The sequence below is a fragment of the Hippocampus comes genome, unplaced genomic scaffold (assembly GCF_001891065.2).
Source record: "Hippocampus comes isolate QL1 unplaced genomic scaffold, H_comes_QL1_v1.1 scaffold22, whole genome shotgun sequence".
Lineage (NCBI taxonomy): Eukaryota > Metazoa > Chordata > Actinopteri > Syngnathiformes > Syngnathidae > Hippocampus > Hippocampus comes.
The window spans coordinates 2,520,476-2,539,825 of NW_017806175.1; the positions used below are offsets into that span (position 1 = coordinate 2,520,476).

General features: G+C 43.9%; 2 protein-coding genes across 2 annotated transcripts; both read right to left on the reverse strand.

Moving 5' to 3' along the window:
• Positions 1-6,345: 6,345 nt before the first annotated feature.
• Positions 6,346-8,366, reverse strand: org (oogenesis-related gene). Its single transcript, XM_019896445.1, has 6 exons — positions 8,206-8,366; positions 8,055-8,129; positions 7,387-7,606; positions 6,862-7,025; positions 6,547-6,651; positions 6,346-6,448 (listed from the first exon to the last, which is right to left on the reverse strand). The coding sequence occupies exons 1-6, from the start codon at positions 8,263-8,265 to the stop codon at positions 6,401-6,403; spliced, it is 672 nt and encodes a 223-aa protein (XP_019752004.1). The 5' UTR covers positions 8,266-8,366; the 3' UTR covers positions 6,346-6,400.
• A 4,686-nt stretch (positions 8,367-13,052) lies between these two features.
• oaz1a (ornithine decarboxylase antizyme 1a) lies at positions 13,053-19,135 on the reverse strand. The gene is given in 6 exon segments (XM_019897124.1): positions 13,053-13,555; positions 13,641-13,726; positions 13,916-14,091; positions 14,437-14,523; positions 14,525-14,591; positions 18,922-19,135. Coding segments are annotated over 6 exon segments (669 nt in total). The 5' UTR covers positions 19,041-19,135; the 3' UTR covers positions 13,053-13,421.
• Positions 19,136-19,350: the final 215 nt, after the last annotated feature.

Below are 19,350 nucleotides of genomic sequence, written 5' to 3' on the forward strand. Positions count from 1 at the left end.
AAAAGTGCTTATCGAGTATTGAAAACCACATCGCTTCTGTTAACTCAACGTTAATGCTAATTAGCATCTACGTTGCAGTGCTTTAACACAAGCAACGGGCCGACCGCAAACGGTGCAGCAACACCACGTAGAAAGACCACGAGCAACGGGCTGACCGCAAACGGTGCAGCAACACCACGTAGAAAGACAATACTCACAGGCATGTCCTTTATGTGGAATGACAAATTGTTCTTCAACTATTTACTGCACGTCACAAAAAGTGAAATTTTGCATCATTCTTTTTCAACCGGTTGGATTAGAACGATATCAATAATATTGACTTCAGTTGGCTTGTATGATGCCGACACTTTCATCCTTGGCTGCGAGCCGGTGCGTTTCGAAATAAGAATGAATGGAATTGCCTTGAATGGAACATCCCTTTGATTTTAGCTGAACCAGCACTGCAGTCGGCAAGGATGGTATTACTGCCACTGGGCACATGAAATATGCAAGTCCGGAATTTGACTGCGTATGCTCGTGTCAGTATGCATCTCGCAGCATTTCATGGTCCGTCATCACAAATGTGGTGAAGTGAGTTTTGACTTTCTTGTGAGCAGACTTTTGACAGTGGGAGCTGTGCCGCTACAGGGCCTGGTCGATGCCCTCTGAAGACGACAGAGACAAACGTCATGGGATGTCTGCTTCCAAACCTTATGATACTTTTATTTGAAGTACTTTGACACCCTTTTCTTTTTAAATCTGGGCTCTATCCAAATCTTGAAAATGCAACAATAAAAGTCACAGAACTAACATTGCCTTTGCTGCTAACACTCTCGCAGCAGCTGGTCCGTTGACAGAAAAAAAGCTGCAGATGATGCAGAGCTGCGGGGCAACCAAACATTATGAAATAAAAAGCAGGAGCTAAGAAAACACAGAACGACATCCCAGAAGAGCTAAAAGAAAAGAAAAAAAAACATCCGGCGGATGCACCAGTTGTTTCGTTAGTGGTGGCGAGTCTTAAACATCACAAGCCTCCAATCCTTTCATGTCTCTCTGTCCTACATTGCGCAGGAGCAAGCAACACCAACACAGCCCAAGAAGCACAAAGTGCTCTGGAGCAATAAACAGCCACAACATGCCCGATAATTAGACATCTGGTAATTAGAAGGGGAAGGCAGATGCGCTAACTTGGGGAGAATTTTAGGAAAGGGGCTAATCATCCCAAATTGGCCTAAAAACACTCGGGTGTGTTGAGGACAAAAAAACAAACATGTCTTAGAAAATGTAGAGAGGAGTTTGAGAATTTTTTTTTTAAAGTATACAAATTAATATGTTGTGTTTTTATTTGTCACTCTCTGGAACAAACCTAGAACCGACGGATCCCAGACTCAACCGACAGAAAACAGTGTCAAGTCCACTCAAAACGCACTTTCCCAAAGTACCTGCTCAAGTCTGTTTGTTCCAAAATCAGCCGCAATTTGCTAGCACGGTGGTGCCATCAACATGTTGCTCATGTTTCCACCTTTCATTGATGAACAGACTTACATTAGACGTGAGAAGACGTAAACAAGTCAATGCGGCGGCCATGTTGGCAGGGGCGACTGTCCCATTAAAAGGTAATGGAAGGCACGGACGTTAGCTTAGCATCGCAGGTCATAGTTTGGGAAAGATGACTGCAAAATCCCACTTTTTTCATTCATGGGCAGTTCCATTGTGACTCAAAGGGAAAGTGAAAACTCGCTACTTTCGTTTGAGTCGAACTGGATAGAACTCTTATGAATTTGAGGTGACTCGTTTTTCTGTATTTCAGAATCTTCAAGCCACCTAACATGCCAAATTCAAACACCAAACCACAGAACTGTGAGGTAGAAGCTAATGACTAGGAACAAATACATTTTAAGTCTGATTGGGCACCCACCCACCCACAAAAAGAAAAAACAAATCAATTATGGTGAAAATGGCTTTTCGCCTCATCTTGCAAACAGACGGCAATCAACACTTTTTCTGGTCGGCAGAGGTAATTTGCCGCATGCTAATGAGGACATCATGTGATGAAACAAGCTGAAAGTTACAAATCTGTGGGAGCAACATGAAAAAAAAAAAGACTCCATGTAATGGTTGCCTGGCAGCACTTGGCAGGGATCATGCCGATAGCTTACCTGCCGTCCGTTCCCTTGTTGAAGCCCTCCAAAGACGACGAGGCCGCTGAGGCGGTGAGCGGGTCCCTCTGAACGGGTCAAACAAATTCTGTTAAGTCAGCTGATAAAGAGTCAATGTTTGGCTTCGAAAAACTGCTGAGGAATGAAGATTCAGGAGGACGATAAAGGTCGCAGAGCGTCGAGGTGAACCTGCGCTTTCCGAAGCTCGACTTGATTTGAGCTTGGATGCATTTTGATTGCTTTCAAGGTTCAAGGTTCAAGGTTCAACTTTATTGTCAAATATGCATACATTGACATGTAGCATGGATGAAATTTATTTCTCTCAATCCTCAGCAAACAGTGAAAGACAATGTAGTCTAAAACAGGATAAACATATAGACGATATATACAATAAATAATATAAAATTCGCTCAACTCGTCTGCATCCGTGCCTGAAAAAAGACGCCATATTGTTTAACATTTAAACATGCATCGACTGCAGCTGGAAAACTTTTTTTTTTCAATCATAATATCAAAAAGGGTCAATTCAATACGACTCTCATGAATGTCATCAACTACGATTCAAAAAAAAAAAAAAAGTTATTGCAAAAAGATGCACACCATGCAGCATCCATTGTCTGATTATGAACACTGCAGCTGCCCGGACAAGGAACGAGAAGGAAAATCCCATTGACAAAATAAAGCCACATGCTGCTTCACTTCATCAAGACAGACATTTTAACTCATCACATGTAGCAGCTTGCTGTGGTCAACTGCTGTCAGCGTGATCTTAAAACGGGCAAACACCTGGAATAAAAGTTGCTTCTCGCTTCTGAATAAACATTTCAAATCTAGCCGCCGTCCTTGTCGGCTGCCGCCTCGCCGTCCTCCCCCGGCGTGTCGTTAACGGCCAGCCTCAGAATAGAATCATAAATGTGCGAATGGATTTTGGAGGGTGTGGGGGGGGGGGGCATAAAATCGAACAGTTTCCGTGAATCCAAAGCAGTGCTGACTTCAGCAGAGGACGACGGACCGGCAGAAAACGGCGGAGATAGCGAGCGGCAAAGCTTTTAAGTCTCGCCGGGCTTGGTGGAAGAACGGCAAGAGACATGAAATCAAGTTGAGATAAGACGCTCAAGGCTTGCTGAGCGGCAGCTCGCAGCACGTAAAGGACACCAATAATCCTTGACGGAAACTTTTCACTCGACTTTTGCTCCTTCCATAATGTGACAACAGCTCCATAATTAATCTCGTCAACAAATGACACCAGTTGTCAGCGATGATAACAAAAGTTCCGTGCAGATTTACATATTGTTTCATGAAACACGAAAAGGTGAAGCGATTCTAATTACTGTTGTCATCTGATTTACTAATTTATATTTACGCCACGCTTGTGTTGTCAAGACGACGTGTGACCATGAAGCCGAGAGAAACGTGGCCGCTGGAGAAACGTTTGGGGGAATCAAGCTTTCCAGTGAAATTTTGAAATGAACCCCAAAAAAATGCTTCATAACCTCTCCAAGTGAATGACCTCTGACCTTCTCTAAACTTGAATTCACATACAACAGTTTCAACGCAATGCACAACTTGCTGTCCTCTAACAAGAATACGAACATTTCATTGGTAAGGCTAGCTATGTTTATGCTTTTCTGTGACTCCTCCAGTCACTCCGTCTCACAATTGAAACCTGCTGATGATATGGGCCTGTTCAGACAGTCAAATTACGCCGCTGTTCCCTAAGCTTTAAGGAGTACATCATCGGGTCAAGGAGCGACGTCAAGGTGCTCCACCTGTGGCGCGCACCTTGACCAATCGCGGGCAGTGAAATATGGACGGACATGAATTTCACAACTCACTCTGGAAGCTTCAGTAAAAGTCTGTCCCTCACCGAGGATAAAGAATATATGCCATGAGTATTGTATTGTCTGTCTACATGCATTTCTTCGATGTTTGCGTTCTAATACTTATAGTATTAGAACTAATAATACTCTAATACTAATGCTTAGTTGTAACACAGACAAAAATTTAATCGACGTTTCATTCTTTGTTCACCCGAGTGCGACATTGAACTTTTAAAGCCTGAGTGTTTTTTTTTTTTTGTGGAAGAATTGCTTATCTGCCAAACTCCTGCTTGTTACGAAGGCAGCCGAGTTCACTCCCACAATACATCGTTCGTCTTGAAGTTTTGCTCGCAAGTGGCAGCATATTACGTACGGCCAAACGACCATGTAGGACTTTCTTGGACTCAATTCCAATGGGAGAGAACAAAACATGTCATTTCTTCCCCATGCTCCAGACAATGATTTATGCTCTGGATGTGCAGGGCCAGCTGGTAATCAGGCTGGAGGTACAGTGCGACATACTAAAGGGGTGCGCTTTTGAGGAGGCGGGGCATGAAGTCAAGTGCCTGCATTTGTGTGTGCGCGCGCGCACAGCAGGTTAAGAGTGCTACTGCTGGCTGACGATACATTGTCATGCAGCAGATAGCCGCAGGGTATAGTCAGCACCTGCTGCCATTCATTTAGGCTGTCAGCAAGTTCTGGTGGTGCACTGCGTCTATACATATACAGCATGAGCAAGTGAGTGACAGTTGCTTTTTTCCGTCCCAAGGTGCTGCACTTACCGCTCAACCAAATCACTCTACATCTTCTAATAAAACCACAAACGCCAAAACGGCTCACTGGAGGCCGAGCGTTACGTTTACAGCCCCCGACCAGATGCTGCCGTCTTCACCTTGGGACTTTAAAAAGGGCTGAGGAAAAGGAAAGAAAGTTGGGCTTTAAAAAGTGGCCACCAGCTGGCGACAAGCAGCAGAGATGGAGGCCGATGACTGCCTCAACCGAGCAGGCTAAGCGCTTCAGACAGTTACACAAGGCCTTTACCGGTCCCACACATATACGCACACACAAACTACTGCGCCACTTGAGGAGAGTGACGGCTTTCTTTGCGCCTCAATGTCGCAAGATAAAACATCTGTCAAGACTTAAGCAAAAAAAAAAAAGTTGTAGGTCTCAATAGCCAGAAGTTTCAATAAAGTTCACGTTAAGCGCAAATGCACTACAGTAACCCCCCCCCCTTCCCTCCCTCCCATATTCACGGATGATAGAGACCTAGTCCTGCTGCAAATGGTGACACCCTGAAAAACAATCACCAATAGTTTAAAAATCTACCGCAATGTGTGATCCCAAAATTACTTTGTGACACACATTTTTAAAACTAAATAGCTTGCAGACTTAGAACTTTATATTTGTGGTATTGGGTCCTTTGGCAGATTCTTCCTCCATAAGTGGAAGTATCACGCAAGGGCTAAAACCTCTCTGTAGGAGCTTCCACCCCCCCTCCCCCACACCCAAAAAGATGGGGGTTAAATGATCCTAAGGAGCTGCTAATTTCACAGGCTTAGTCGCACACGTGAGGAAAGCGGAACTTGAAATCTTGCGAAGAGTTCCCCATTAAGCATGCTGGATTAGAGCAGATCAGCTCGGAAGCTTCAACCTCTCGTTGGAGCTCTAGCGTACAGAAGAAATTCAGTGAAGACGATTCATCTGCGGAGTGGGCTGTTGGGTAGGTATAGAATATAGATAGTAAGGCTGCCTCTGTCAAGAGGTTCGCTGAGCCCTTCTATTAATCCTTCCACCCACTCACTCACTATAAATACCAGCTCTGCACTCGGCAGCCGGTGCAAGTACAGGAGGCTGCAGATGGTTAAAAAGGTCCATCAGTGAAAAAACCTCAGTGGTATTCAAACACATGGGTGTTGCATGCATCGCAGAACCACCAGTAACAGATAAGAGCTAAAGTACAGCTCCATAGAATTCAAAATGGCGCCTTTTGCTACACATTACCAACAAGTTGATATGTACAGCATTGCGTTTTTAGACTCCAGGGTACAAAATCTACTCAAGTTTGAGGACTAGTTGCAGCGTTTCGCGGGAGAAATTAAAAGGCATCACTGCCATCTAGTGGCCGCCTACGGACACTGCTGGAAATAAATGGCAAATGGAACGAGCACACGGGAGGGAGGAGAAAAAGGTCAGCTAAGCTTTTAACCTTTACGGACTATCGCAAGGTATTGAACCTACTTTTATCGGACAAAAAAACTGCCACAGTTTAATCACCTTTTAGTAGGTGATTTCAGTTTGACTGGGACTGTCACGTCAACTGAATTTTGATCATTATGCTTGCACACCTTGCGAGTACAACGGAGAGCCATGAAGCCGAGCCAATGTTAAATTCAAGACATTTTATTGGGAGCTAGAAAATTACATTATATACAAAACTTGTTAAAGAGCAGGGCAAGGGCCTTGAGAAGGTGTGGGCTGCTGAACACCCTGCAAGGTCAAAAGGGAAATTAAGTGCATTAGGTTGGAGTTCCATCACAACTGCACATCAAGTCACCCACAAATGTGAAGCTGCAAAGTAATCTTACCGTCTCCACATCTTCGATCGTGACCGTCTTGTTGTGATCCTCAATGTCGCTCTCCGTGTTGTTGTGAGAGCGGAACTCTTCACTGTCCGTCTCGACAGAACTCGGCTGGAGAAACGTCGGTGAAAAGTGGCCAAGTAAAACCACCACAATGAACAGTGGAAATTGAATATCGACCAAGGGCCATTTGCGCGATGCTACACATAAACTCAGAAACTTCATAAACGCCATAATGGCCCGTCACGAAAGGGGCAGATGCTCCACAGGTGGAATTGACCAATTTAGTCAAACAGATCAGAAAGCGCCAACAAAAGAAACCTCATAGTCAGGATCCTTCTCGGAGCCTTCGTCAACCAGCTCCTGTGTGAGCGCCTCTACCCAGCTCTGGTGCTCCTCACCCTCCTCGTCATCATCTTCCTCCAAGTCATCCTGCTTCCTCTTGCTGCCCTTCCCACATGGCTTGGTGGGAGAGACTCTTACTTCTGTTGTTGGGGAAATGAGCCTCATTTAGGATCAACAAAGCTAATCATTCAATTCTGCTTGCGAATTAGCTGGCATGCATGGCCTTTTTTTTTTTAGACAAATGTCACACAGTTTAATCATCACAAAAGTTACAAACATTTACATGCAGTCTCTCCTCGTCTACTAAGAGGCCATGTTGCCGTCCCCAGTGAACAGGAAAGAGTCATCTCATTTAGAAATTGGAAATTGAAAAACAAGCCTGTATCGGAGCTATTATGTTTAACACTAGTCGGAAAATAAAATGACCACAGTTACTTTCCCCTCAAGCTCATTTGGCCTTGATAAATTAGAAACTGATAGTCTTGAGAATTTAGTAGATACCTGGAGAGAGGGAACGACCGATGGCTGTGGGCAGAGGGTAGCCCAGGGCGCCCTGCACCCAGCGGGGCAGGATGTTGAGCAGCAGGCGGGTGACCGGGTGCAGGCGCTTGCGACCGGTGAGACACTGGCGCGCAGGACTGGAGACAGTAGGGGCAACCTGCTGCTTTTGCTTGGGGTGCCTGAACCCCAGCACCCACCAAAAGCCATGATATGCATGGACCTGTGAAGACAGATAAATGTAATTGTCTAGCTTCAAAGAATTATACATTTTCAGATTTACATATGACAAGAAACAATCCATGAAATTACATACACACAAATGTAAAATAATCAAGACCATTTTCGAGATATGTCATTTTAAAACAAAGTGAACTTGAACATTTTCAATGCTAACAGCAAAATGAAAATTTAAATCAGGAGCTCAGGAAAACAGCTTCACCACAACTCAACAACAAAGAGTGTAAAAAAAAAAAAAAAAAAAAAAAAAAAGGTTTGGAAACTGTCTTTAAAGGCAAATTAAGCAAAAAAAAAAGATTAAAGACTGGTCACGTGATGAGGCAAAGTCGCCAGCATGACGTCACGAGGTACAAATGGAAAAAAAACTGCTTTGAAAAAGGGGTTGGGTGGGGATTTAAAAAAAAAAAAAAAAAGTAGGTTATGACACATACCACGATGCCAAACGGCCAGAAGAGTCCCCGCAACACTGAGCGAAGCACCCCAAAACGCCTCACCTCCACAGTCACCTGTTCAGACGAACACAAGTGGAACACAAGCACACACAAACACGGCAAATAGACAAAAAAAAAACCATTACGGCACCTCGGTAGTCTCGGCCTTCAATACTATGTCATCGCGAGGTTCATCTTCCGTGGCCATCATGCAAAGAGGCTCAAACACGCGTTGACGACCGCATGGAGAGCCAACAGACCAGAGAAATTTCTTCACAAGTACATACACACAAATGTACTCTCAGGTTCCTTGCATTCAACCAATTGCAGCTCGCAAGCGCACCGGATTGCAATCGGCACCAGCCAATCGGCATAAGGCAGCAATTAACTACAGGGGCGTGACTCAGCCTAGTGCGCATGATGAGGAAGTGGTGATTTTAAAGGCGCCATTTTAAGTAACACCCACAGGAAGTTGTCATACTAGCTCGCTTGCTAGCTTGATTAGGCCCTGCCTCCAAATACTTAAATGGTACTCAAAAGTCTTGTAACTTTGATACATTGAAAGTATGTCTCCTATGTATGGATACAAAATCCAGTTTTATAACAAAATAATATCTACACAATCCAAGACACAAATTCAAATTCTCAGAGGTTATTTAACAGTCAAAATTTGTGCTGCAATTGTCACCAGTCTTCTTCTTCTTCTTCTCCTTTCGGCACGTCCCTATTCAGGGGTCGCCACAGCGAGTCAGTAATTTCCATCCGCCCCTGTAAACCGTCCTACCAACTCGCATGGTCGTCTTGGCAAAAGTTTTACGCCGGATGCCATTCCTGACGCAACCCTCCCCATTTCTCCGGGCTTGGGACCGGCACTGGGGAACAGTGCACCCCCAGGGGAGGGCACTGCCCCCCAGCGGCTGGGTTCTGCAATTGTCACCAGTAAATGCAATATATTTTTCAGACAAATTGTTGTTGTTGTTTTTTTTTTGCCAGTGTGTCAGTGAGATATTCTGCAATGGCTTCTGTTGTCTCATTTGGTGTGTCTTTAACCTCAATTAACCTCACTTTTCTTCCAGTCAAAGTATTGGATTATGACTGGGAACATTTTCCTGTCTGTACAGTACAAACACCACAGTACTGCATTTCTTTGAGTGCTCCATGAGCGAATTCAACAAAGTGGGGAGCGATAACGACATTCACAATGGCTTCGGTCTTTGTTCGATCGCTACTAAACTTTTTGGCGGTGTCAGAGTCTGGAAATACAGTGCCCTTTTTAGCAAGACACTAGTGCAATTCATGCACCTGTAGCTGTTATGATGTTTCACAGTGTGAAATGCAAACGCACCATCTGCTGCGTTTACAGCATGCTCTGTTTTCCCAGGTCTAATTAGGAACTCAGTCAATTTTCCAGAGGAACTCTCCCCTCGCACAGCTTTTTTGTGTTTTGTGTTTCAGGTCTCGGCACCTTATTAGACACCGCCACATAGTGTGTGCCAGCTTTGCACACGGTGCACTGCGCCTCCCATTTGTTGCTTGGATCCCAAAATAAACAGAAAAATCTATTCATTTATCCACGTAGCCATTTAAGAGCCTTCTTAGCATATGAAGAGCTTTTGAGGAAGGCTTCCTTTGTTGACGGAAGGCTCCCGAATTGGCTACCGTTTCCGTTGCGGGCTTTCGTCACATTTGCGTAAGTGCCGGATGAAAAAGTATATAAGAGTGGTCTGTGCTGGTGCAATGGGAAGGAAGCCTCTGAGAGATGGCGAGGGACGCCGTGACGAGAACGTTTAGCATCGAGGCCATCAGCAGCAGAGTTAAGGCCAATGACTACACGGCGGGGCGTAGGCATAGCAGCGCAGGGGCGCGCGCACTCCTTTGGGCAGCTAGCAACGGTAGATCCTTCGGTTGCTCTCTGGCGTCCAGCCGCGAGAACGTCTTCGCCAACATCCTGACCCCCGACAGCATCCCGCAGTTCACCATCCCCAGCCTGATGGTGCAGAACGGCCTCAGTGCGCAGGAGAGCTACGCGGAACCCAAGGAAGCCTGGGAAGGCTCGCAGAGTTCCGGAATCGAGCGGACAGAGTCTTCTGCGTCCTCGTCCTCGTCGGGGTCCCGACTGGAGCTGTCGGGGCGCAAGGCCGAGCGTAGCGACTCAGTTCCCTTGCGGCATCAGAGAAACCGCCTGCAGAGGGAGGCGTCCTACCCCTGGTACCCTGCAGAGGCTCAGCACTGCTTGGACCCGGCCAGTAAGGCGGCGCTCTCCTTGCCTCACCTGGCTAAGGTGACCACCTCGTACGGCTTTGTCACCTTGAGCCAGAGCCCCCAGATGGCCAATGAGGAGGAGCTGCTCTGCCAAGCGGGGATGCGATGGGCTAACAAAGACGAGGAGGCCCCCGCCTCGGAGACCAGGACGGAGGTCTGCCGGACCAAAGAAGTGCAAACTGACTCGCGTCCGTCGTCTTCTCACAGACAAGACAAGCTGAGACAGCGCCTCCGCACGGCCATCAAGAAACACATTCCCTTCTGTCACTAACTGACTCCACCAGTAGGGTCCTCCGTAGCATTCGTGTGTCATATAAAAGAATAATAAACCAGAATTATTTGAGCAGCAGTGTTGTTGTGCGCCTCACCTGTTACTTAAACTGCGGGAAAGCTGAGAGACAAGCATTCCAACAAACGGTATTGTGCACGATTGAGTGAAAACGGAGTATTTAGCTCATGATATTTGAAAAGATAATATCAGATAATTTTTTTAGTCACAAAAAGAATACATTGGGCATGCTGTGAGATGGGCATTCCAACAAATGTCATTGTGCATTGAAAACTATTGAGTGAATGCTGAGAGGAAAACACTTGGATTCACACTTATGCTACATCGCGCTTTAAAAAAAATTCTAAATCTATTGTTTGAATACAGAGAACATATATTTTATTAGTACTAATTTTAAGATAAATATTGCGTGAATGCTGACAGCCAAATCGTTCAGGATTTTGCTATTGCGTGTCAAATCAAATTGTGTGAATGCTGAGAGACGAGCATTCACAGTCACGCGATTGTACATTAGGCAGACTAACGCTCTTTTCCTCGGGAATTAAATATTGTGAATGCCGAGAGACAAACATTCACGCTTATATATTTTTATATTTTGAATGTTGCGTGAAAGCTGAGGGACGATCATTGAAACGCGCCCGCGACCCGAATTCTGTTCTACATCAAATACCATGCGAATGCTGAGAATCAAGCACTGTCACAGTAAGACAGTGTTTAAGCTGCACGTACATTTGCTCTGATGTTTTCCCCGGTGCAGTTGATACGATGAATGATCCCAACTTTTTTTTGCCATTTCGGCTCGGTGACGTAATCTCTCAGCATGAACGAACACACATGTTGGTCATTTTTAGAGCAAGTCTGCTCCTAAACGGTCAGTGTTTAATGTTAATGGATTCCTCCACCCACTTTCATCATTTAAATGTCAGGCTGTGGTCTGTGTTTTCTTCCGCCCGTTTTAGCATGTGAAGGGCTGGTGTGAAGGGTCTACGCTAATGATGCACCCGAGAGGGCCACGCGGCTGTCATCATCACGTCATTGTCTGCGTAGGTGGGCCTCAAGGAGCCCTCGACGACAAGAGGGGGGGTCGAGACACGCGGATTTCGAAACAGTCTGCCACGTTTTGCTTGTGGATGTGCGTGGCGTAAGCGTTTTGCCGCTAACGAGGGATTTCTTTTTTCATGTAATGAGCAGGGCGAGTTCACTTCCATCTGAGCACACTTTGCGGGGCACGTTTGAGTACGAATTGAAATAAATCAATAGAATTAAAAAATGAAAATTGCTTAGGGCTCTTGTAATTTATTTGAAACATTTAAACAAATATTTCAGACGAACTAAAGCCGATTTAAGAAAAAATATGGCTACTTTTTGGCAGGGCATAAATTAAACAAAATACGTACATTCGTCATGATATATTTAAATTCCCCAAATTCACTAAAGGAATTAAAGCCTGAAGTCGTTCTGATGTTTCTAGCAATGTATAGACCTAATTTGATTGTACCGGAAATATTTTAACACTTTTTTTTTTCCATTTTATTAATGCAAACATAAAATGTCTTCGATGATGTTTATACTTTTTTTACTGCATTTATATCCTGAAAACACAATATAAGCCCACAAATTGGTACGGGTCATTATTTTCCAATCAGTACAAATGTTAAACAGTTCAGTTTCTCACTTAATTGAATAATTGTGACACTTAAGAATTTATGGCAGCTCCTCCAGTTAAAAAGCGGCTCTATTGAATGTGTTCTTGCAGAATGTACATGACTGCATTTTGAAATGAAATCTTTACCAGCAACATGCAGTAGGTATCAAAAAGTCTACACACCCCTGTGGAAACTAAACGTTTTCGTGATTTAAAAAAACAAACAAAGACCAGAATGTAAGAATCACTGTGCCAGACCATATAATTCTCTTGAAATTAATTCATCAAAACAAGATTTTTAAGAGCTGTAAACCACAAACTCTAGTTTATGAAATTGAACTCTTCGTGTTAAAAATAAATAAATAAAGGTTGCCTGATGCTTGACTATTACGTAACCCTGCGTGTGTGTTGATGAGTCATTGCGGGTAAACTCATGAGTCCACTTGAGCACGACGGTCGAGATTATGACTCAAAGCGAGAATGATATAATAGTAGCATTACGTTTGTGTGGCATATCTTGTCATCTGACATACTACCTGCAGGTGTTTCCGTCGCCGCGAACAGGATGTATCTACAAGCGGTGGCGGTTTTAGACACATTTTAAGAATTGTTTTGAAACATTTTTTTTTAAATTTTGCTCAGTTACTTACAGACTTATGGTGTATTTCAAATAAAGGTCTATTGTAGTTGTGCCTTTAACTTTCGAATTCCGTGCCAATCCAGGTTACCGTATATTCCCTGCCATGGGAACGGAAGTCCGTTGTATATGGCGGCTGCGTACGTCCACAAAAAGAGACGAGAGTGAGTATGAGGTGAGCACTTTTAATTGGTTCAGTTTCATCATGCAGATTTCTATCAAGTGAATCAAAGCATCAAATGAAAATCATGCACACATAGAAAACAATATAATCCATATCAACAGGAGAATCAACTCGCAATTACTATGAAAACAAATCTACCTGGAGGTGTACGATTGAATTCAAATTTAATCATAAATATCAGCCTGTGCAGATGACGATGGCGGCGATGACGATGGGGTGAAGAGGAAGTCGTCACTAGACGTCAAAGAAAGTCAAATGCCGTTACACAGGTGACTAAAGGAGATCTATATGTCTTATTTGATTACGATACGTTCAAGTGGATGAGAAAGGATGGCGCGCGACCGCTCGTTTTAGTCGTCGTCGGAGGAGGAGTCTCGCTCGATGCTGTAAGCCATGAAGAAAGCGTCGGGGCGGGCGGGGACGAGGGGATGGCCCGGTCTCACAATCTCAAAGCCCAGGAAACTGAATGTGCGCAGCAGGGATGCTGAAACGAGAAAACAACACGTGAGCTCACGAGTACGAGTCCAGCTCCAACTAACCCGGTAAAAACCCGACACGTGCGCCCTCACCTCGATCGTCGCGGCTCTTGTGGAAACAGATGAAGACGTGATCGCCCTGCAGCTGCTCCTCGGCAAACTCCAGCACGAGAGCAAAACTGCGGTCACAAATGTTAAAACACACCGAGATGAAATCTACTAAAAGCAAAGCAAACATTAAAGGACAATTAATTGGAAGGGTGAAATTGTTTTTCTTGTAATTCATATCTTGATTGTTGGCCCCAAGTTGTATGATTGCACCTTGAACTTTTTTGTTCCTCCCCCGCTGGCCCCTTTCTCCAACTGACCTGTCTTTGCTGCCATCGGGCAAAGCTCCGGGGGGGATTTCAATGTAGAGGTTGCCCGCTTTGAGCGCCGCCCTCCAAACGCATTTCTTGCCGTCTGAGAAGCGCGGCTCAAAGAGCAGGAAGCGCACTCGGCTGTTGGCCGGGCTGGGCTCCTCAAGAACCAGTAACTGAGCATCCTGATGGGAAGGGAAAGACCACGACAAATTGTGGACACATGACATGACATCAAACTGCAAAGATACAATAAAAAACATGGCTTTCTAACAATACTGTATTGAATGAAACCAAAGCTTAAACGTTTTTTCCAGGCCCAAGCATAAAAAAAAAAAAAAAAAAAAAAAAAAAAAAAATTTACATCTTACAATATATCTTAAAAACGTCGGCTAGCTTTAGGTTGTAATATCACCAATCACCACGAGATGGCAGACATGTATTCGTTGCATTTACACTGAAATATTGCAGCTTCCACAGCTAAGACAGAGCACAAAAAAAAAAAGTGTGAGAAACCAAAAAGCACTTACGGAATAGAATAGCTTAGCTGAAAGATTGCGATCCCGCTGGTCATTCCCTCGCCCACCTGGGATCTTCAGGGGTGGGTGAGGGGCATCAGGAGCACCACAGAGGCCCCGGACACGGGTTACTGCAACAGCAGGAGCACCTCCTGGGACTGGAGATACTGTGGAAAAACACCAGCACGCGTGAACACAAAGCCACGGCCGGTGGGGAAGTTCTCGAAAGGTTATGTTGCCTAACAACACATGCCACCTTCTTTACAGAACTGACTTGGCAGACATTTTACTGCCTAGCAACTCATCCGTGGCAAAAAAAAAAAAAAAAAACTTTAATAAGTGACCATGTAGGAGACGCTGCGTGAGTGTGATGAGGAACTTTGAACAGGCAGGAAGGAAGGAGCGGGCTTGTTTGTTAGCGCATTGGGGATCTTGTGACCAACATCAAACGTCTCATTTTGGCACAGTCATCATAAAAATCAACTCCCCGGACACAACAACAGTCACGTACAATCCAATACATCATTTTATGTTGTCTATTTAAAAGTGTCGGTTTTTCAAAGTACCTCTCAGAAGATAATAAGAAACTGAAGTCGAGATGCACCAAGAACACTTTTCACAAAGTATGAGTTCAAGTACTTCCATTTCAATCCTTGACTTGCAGTCCTGATGAAAATGTGTTTTCTTTTAACCAAATGCTGTTTGAAAATACAAAAGCAACTTCAAACTAAACAACGTGGCCTGTAACACAAAGTCTGAACCCTAGGGGGCATGACGTAAACAAACAAAAAAAGGAGATAAAAGACAAATAAGAGAAAATATGAGAAATATGGACATCGGGATGTGAACTCCAAAAATAAAGTAAGAACCAACACTGGACTGCTTCTGGTGAATACAAGTTCAAAAATAAAACTGCTTCCGGCACAACTAAACTGATACTTTAACATCAGTATCATTTACTTCTATATAATTACAGACTTACAGTATAATCAGCACATGTATACTTTAAATTAACAAAGTATTTTTTGTTGTTTTTAAGGTGACCAAATGATGTTTTATTTGCATTGTATTCATTAAATTGTGTTTTGTACTTATGTATAAAAATATTTTTAAATGATGTAATTTATAGAAATATACAGTATATTGTCTTTCTAAAATATCGGTTCATATTTAATGTACATTTCTGAAGTCATTTTATATTGATTTTATGAGCAGATATCACATTAGCATAACAATATATTGCAATTTTTTTTTTCAAAAAGTGCATTTACAAACCAAAAAACAATTGTGTGGCAGCAGAGTAATCAATAAACAAAACCATTTTGGGACATTTTACTAAAAGTACACCATGTACCCGGACCAAAAAAAAAAACCGTACATTTTACTTTGGGCCCTTCTTTAAACTTGTGTGCCTTGACATTGCAGACTTTTATCACATAACTGCGAACAACTCCCCCACCCCCGCCCCCCCCAACACACGCACACACGTTAGGCCACTGAGCTTCACGGCTGTAGAGGACAAACAGCGACCATATTCCTGCCCGGGGGGCTGTGCCACGCAACACTGGCACGACGACAGATGCAGGAAGAGTGTTGCTTGATGAGTGCGTGCTGTTAAGCGCTGGCACGCTAACGGATGAACGGCGGCTTCGCCGCGGATCGTTTCCGCTTACGTAAATGACACCAGCGCGCTATATGTGGAGCAGAGGCGTGAAAACCAAATGAGAATTAGTTGCTGCACTAGATACTTGCATTTGTAGAACAGTTAAGACTGTTATCGGGCTGCCTTTACGCGGCAGGTCCGAGACTCCAATTAGGCTATTGGTGGGAGACTCGCAACTAGTTTTTGTGACATGTTTTCAAGAAAGCTAAATAGAATACTGTAAAATATCTATTAAACCCCCCCACCTCCAAGAAACTCTCATAAAAGAGAATGTAATATTCAACCGGTTTTATGAATTGCAATTCAGACTAAAATCCATGCGCACAAGGAACTGTGTGTGAACATGTGCCCTCAAGGGGGTGTGGCCTAGTGAGTGACATTAGGGGCTTTTGACTCCAGCTCCAGTTGGCCACACGGTGAGTTCAGTGTGTGCATCTGTAACATGCTCCTTGGGCGTGTTTTCATTTTGTATTTCTGTGTTTGACTGTCCTCTTCAATTAACGGCTTCAAGTCTGCCAACGACTGTCGCTCATTATTTTTCCACTTCACTCAAGTGGCGGGCGTGTCCTAAGTATGCTTGATTCTGCTCTGACGATCCGTATTGTTTTGTTTTTTAGAGAGTCGACCAATGTTCAACAGCCTTTCTTGTCCACGCATCCACCACCGATGAACACCATTTTGGGGTGAAAAACCATGACAAAAATATACAATATACAACATACCGACATGTATCTCAACAACATAAAACACACATTAGTCATGGCCATATACCGTTTGGCCTTCCAAACAGGAATTTAGGATTAATTGGAATAAATCGATGCTCTTGCCGTACGCAAGTCATGCTTTCGTCTCTTTCCATAAACTCCTAATCAACATTAACCACTTCCTGCCACTCAACGCAACCTCAAACGCACCAACAGGGGGCAGAATAACCTCAATAAATGTGGAGTCTGTCATTTTACCTTCATGTAGAAAGGTGCATCTAAATATTACCACAAATTTAGAATCACGACAGTTAGACAGCTTTATTTTTTTTTTTTACAATTATTATACTATACTGTACTATAGAATGAAATCAAAGAGCAAAACCTGTTTTTGTTGCAAACGTAAATTTGGCAAGCTGGACAGAGATGAGGGGCGGAGACTGTTGACATTAGTCTACAGTACCTTAGCCAATCAGGATGCAGAACTCAATGCACTGTAAAAAAAAACTGTGAAAAAAGTCTGTGAAACAGTAAAGCCGTGAAAGGTGAACCACGTTATACAGTAGCGAGGTTTCACTGTATTGTTAGCCTACTAACTTCGTACATATTTCACTTAATCTTCTTTGTTAAAAGTGAAATTATCCGAAAGTGGTGACTGTGACCACCCTAACAGTAGTCCATGTAGAAAAATTACAGTGTATTTCGCTGCAAAGCTTCGAGGCACAGATTTTGCTTCAAACTTCTCTTGTGATCGAATCGTTCAGCCTATCCAATTCATTATTGCAGCCCCAAAGGCAGATGATTTCTGGACGACAGAAACAAAAAGGAGGCTTGTCAGCCAGCATCCTTGGGCAGAACTGGTTGGACGAGAGAGGCTCCACTTGACTTGCTATCCATGTCTCATTTATATTTATTCAACACACTTAGACAAGCTGACGCAATCGAATTCTACCTTTTGCATCACGTTTATTATGATAGCTAGCATTTGAAAACATGACACACAACTCTGTTTTGAGTCACTGAACGAAATAGGGGGCTGTTTACAAAACCACCAGGGTGCACCAGAAGAAAAGGCCTCTATGTTTAATATGACATCACTAAATCACCCCCCCCCACACACACACACCACACACACACACACACACACACACACACCGCTCCTCCTCCTCCTCCCTCCTCCCCCGAGCAGTCACAGTGCAGTGGAAATTTCCAAAGAGTCTTTCACAACAACATGAAACCAGAAAGACAACATCCATCGGCATCGGCCGATTCCTGTCAAGACACGACCCGACTAACGCAACAAATACCTGGGTAATCTGCTTCCCTACCACCCCCACCCCAGGTGAATAAGAAGAAAGAAAAAAAAAACAAAAACACCTGACACCGAGTGCAAAACACAATGAAAACAACAAACACTTGAAACTCAGGCTGTTATATCGATTCCCTGCTGAAAAAGAAAACGAATTAATCCCTCACGGCGATTTAATATGTGCTAATCAGCTCCCGAGGATCACGGCAGACGGAAAAATACTGTGCAGTACAGAACAAGCAAGCAGAAGTGAATGTAGAGATGATACATAGCGACAGAAAAAGTAGTAAATAATTTAGTCGGTCGCAACAATTACAAATAAAACGAAATTATTGGCGTCGGTGAAGGCCAAACAACAGTATTGTGACGTAATCACACCGAGGCCGTAGCTACAAGCTAACGGTGTTTGCACTTGCCATGACATTGACGTCAACACATTTGGAAATTGTATTCCAATGAGACATTAAAACTTTAAAGCGAGGGCAGTTTTTTAACCGTTTAAAACTTAACTATGTCAGCCTTTACAATATAGGTTTAGCATTTTTGACGTACAGTAGCTACCGCCGACTAGTTATTTACGATCGCCTGAGGTTACGTACATCTTGTAAGTACATGTAATGTTCACGTTGAAGCAAGATCATTCGGGATAAGGTTGTGCTTCAAATCGGTTTAGTTGTCGTTTGGCATAAACGTCACATAAATGCTGAGGAAACAGGAGGAAGCAATAAACAGGTAATAGGTGGACCGGTCCGGGAAATAGACGGAGTCTTTTAGCCAGGCCCCCGTTAGCTTAACTTTGACACACAAACACAACAACATACCTTTCACTTTCCTGTTTATTACTGGTCTGTTCGATGACGGGCATCTTGGATAAATGTCTCTCTTTTTCTCTAGCGAAGCAGTGACTATTCAAAATCGTTTGTAGGTTCGATTTAACCATCCGGACTGCGTCCACACTTGCGTGCCGCTCGCTCGTCCTCCCACCTCTGCTCTGGCGGCTTTGAGGCGTTGACAGGCGGCCAACAGGCTGATGCTGCTGAACTCGACGGAGGGGGGAGTGTCCGATGTAGTGTGAACAAACATTTGCTTGCCGCAAGAAGAACACGCAAAGTCAAATACAACCACAGCATTCCAGCGTCTCATTTTTTATGATACCACGATGAAGGGTTTGGGTTAAAACTTGGATCGTAACGTGAATTGAACGTTGACTACGAAAAACAAACCCCCAAAACGAAAAGGACAACAACAAG

Coding starts and splice junctions, on each gene's coding strand:
- org (XM_019896445.1), bottom strand. CDS start 8,265: ATGATGGCCACGGAAGATGAACCTCGCGATGACATAGTATTGAAGGCC. Junction 7,607..8,054: donor TCTGGCCGTTTGGCATCGTG/GTATGTGTCATA, acceptor CTGTCTTCACAG/GTCCATGCATATCATGGCTT. Junction 6,449..6,546: donor CGATCGAAGATGTGGAGACG/GTAAGATTACTT, acceptor TTGACCTTGCAG/GGTGTTCAGCAGCCCACACC.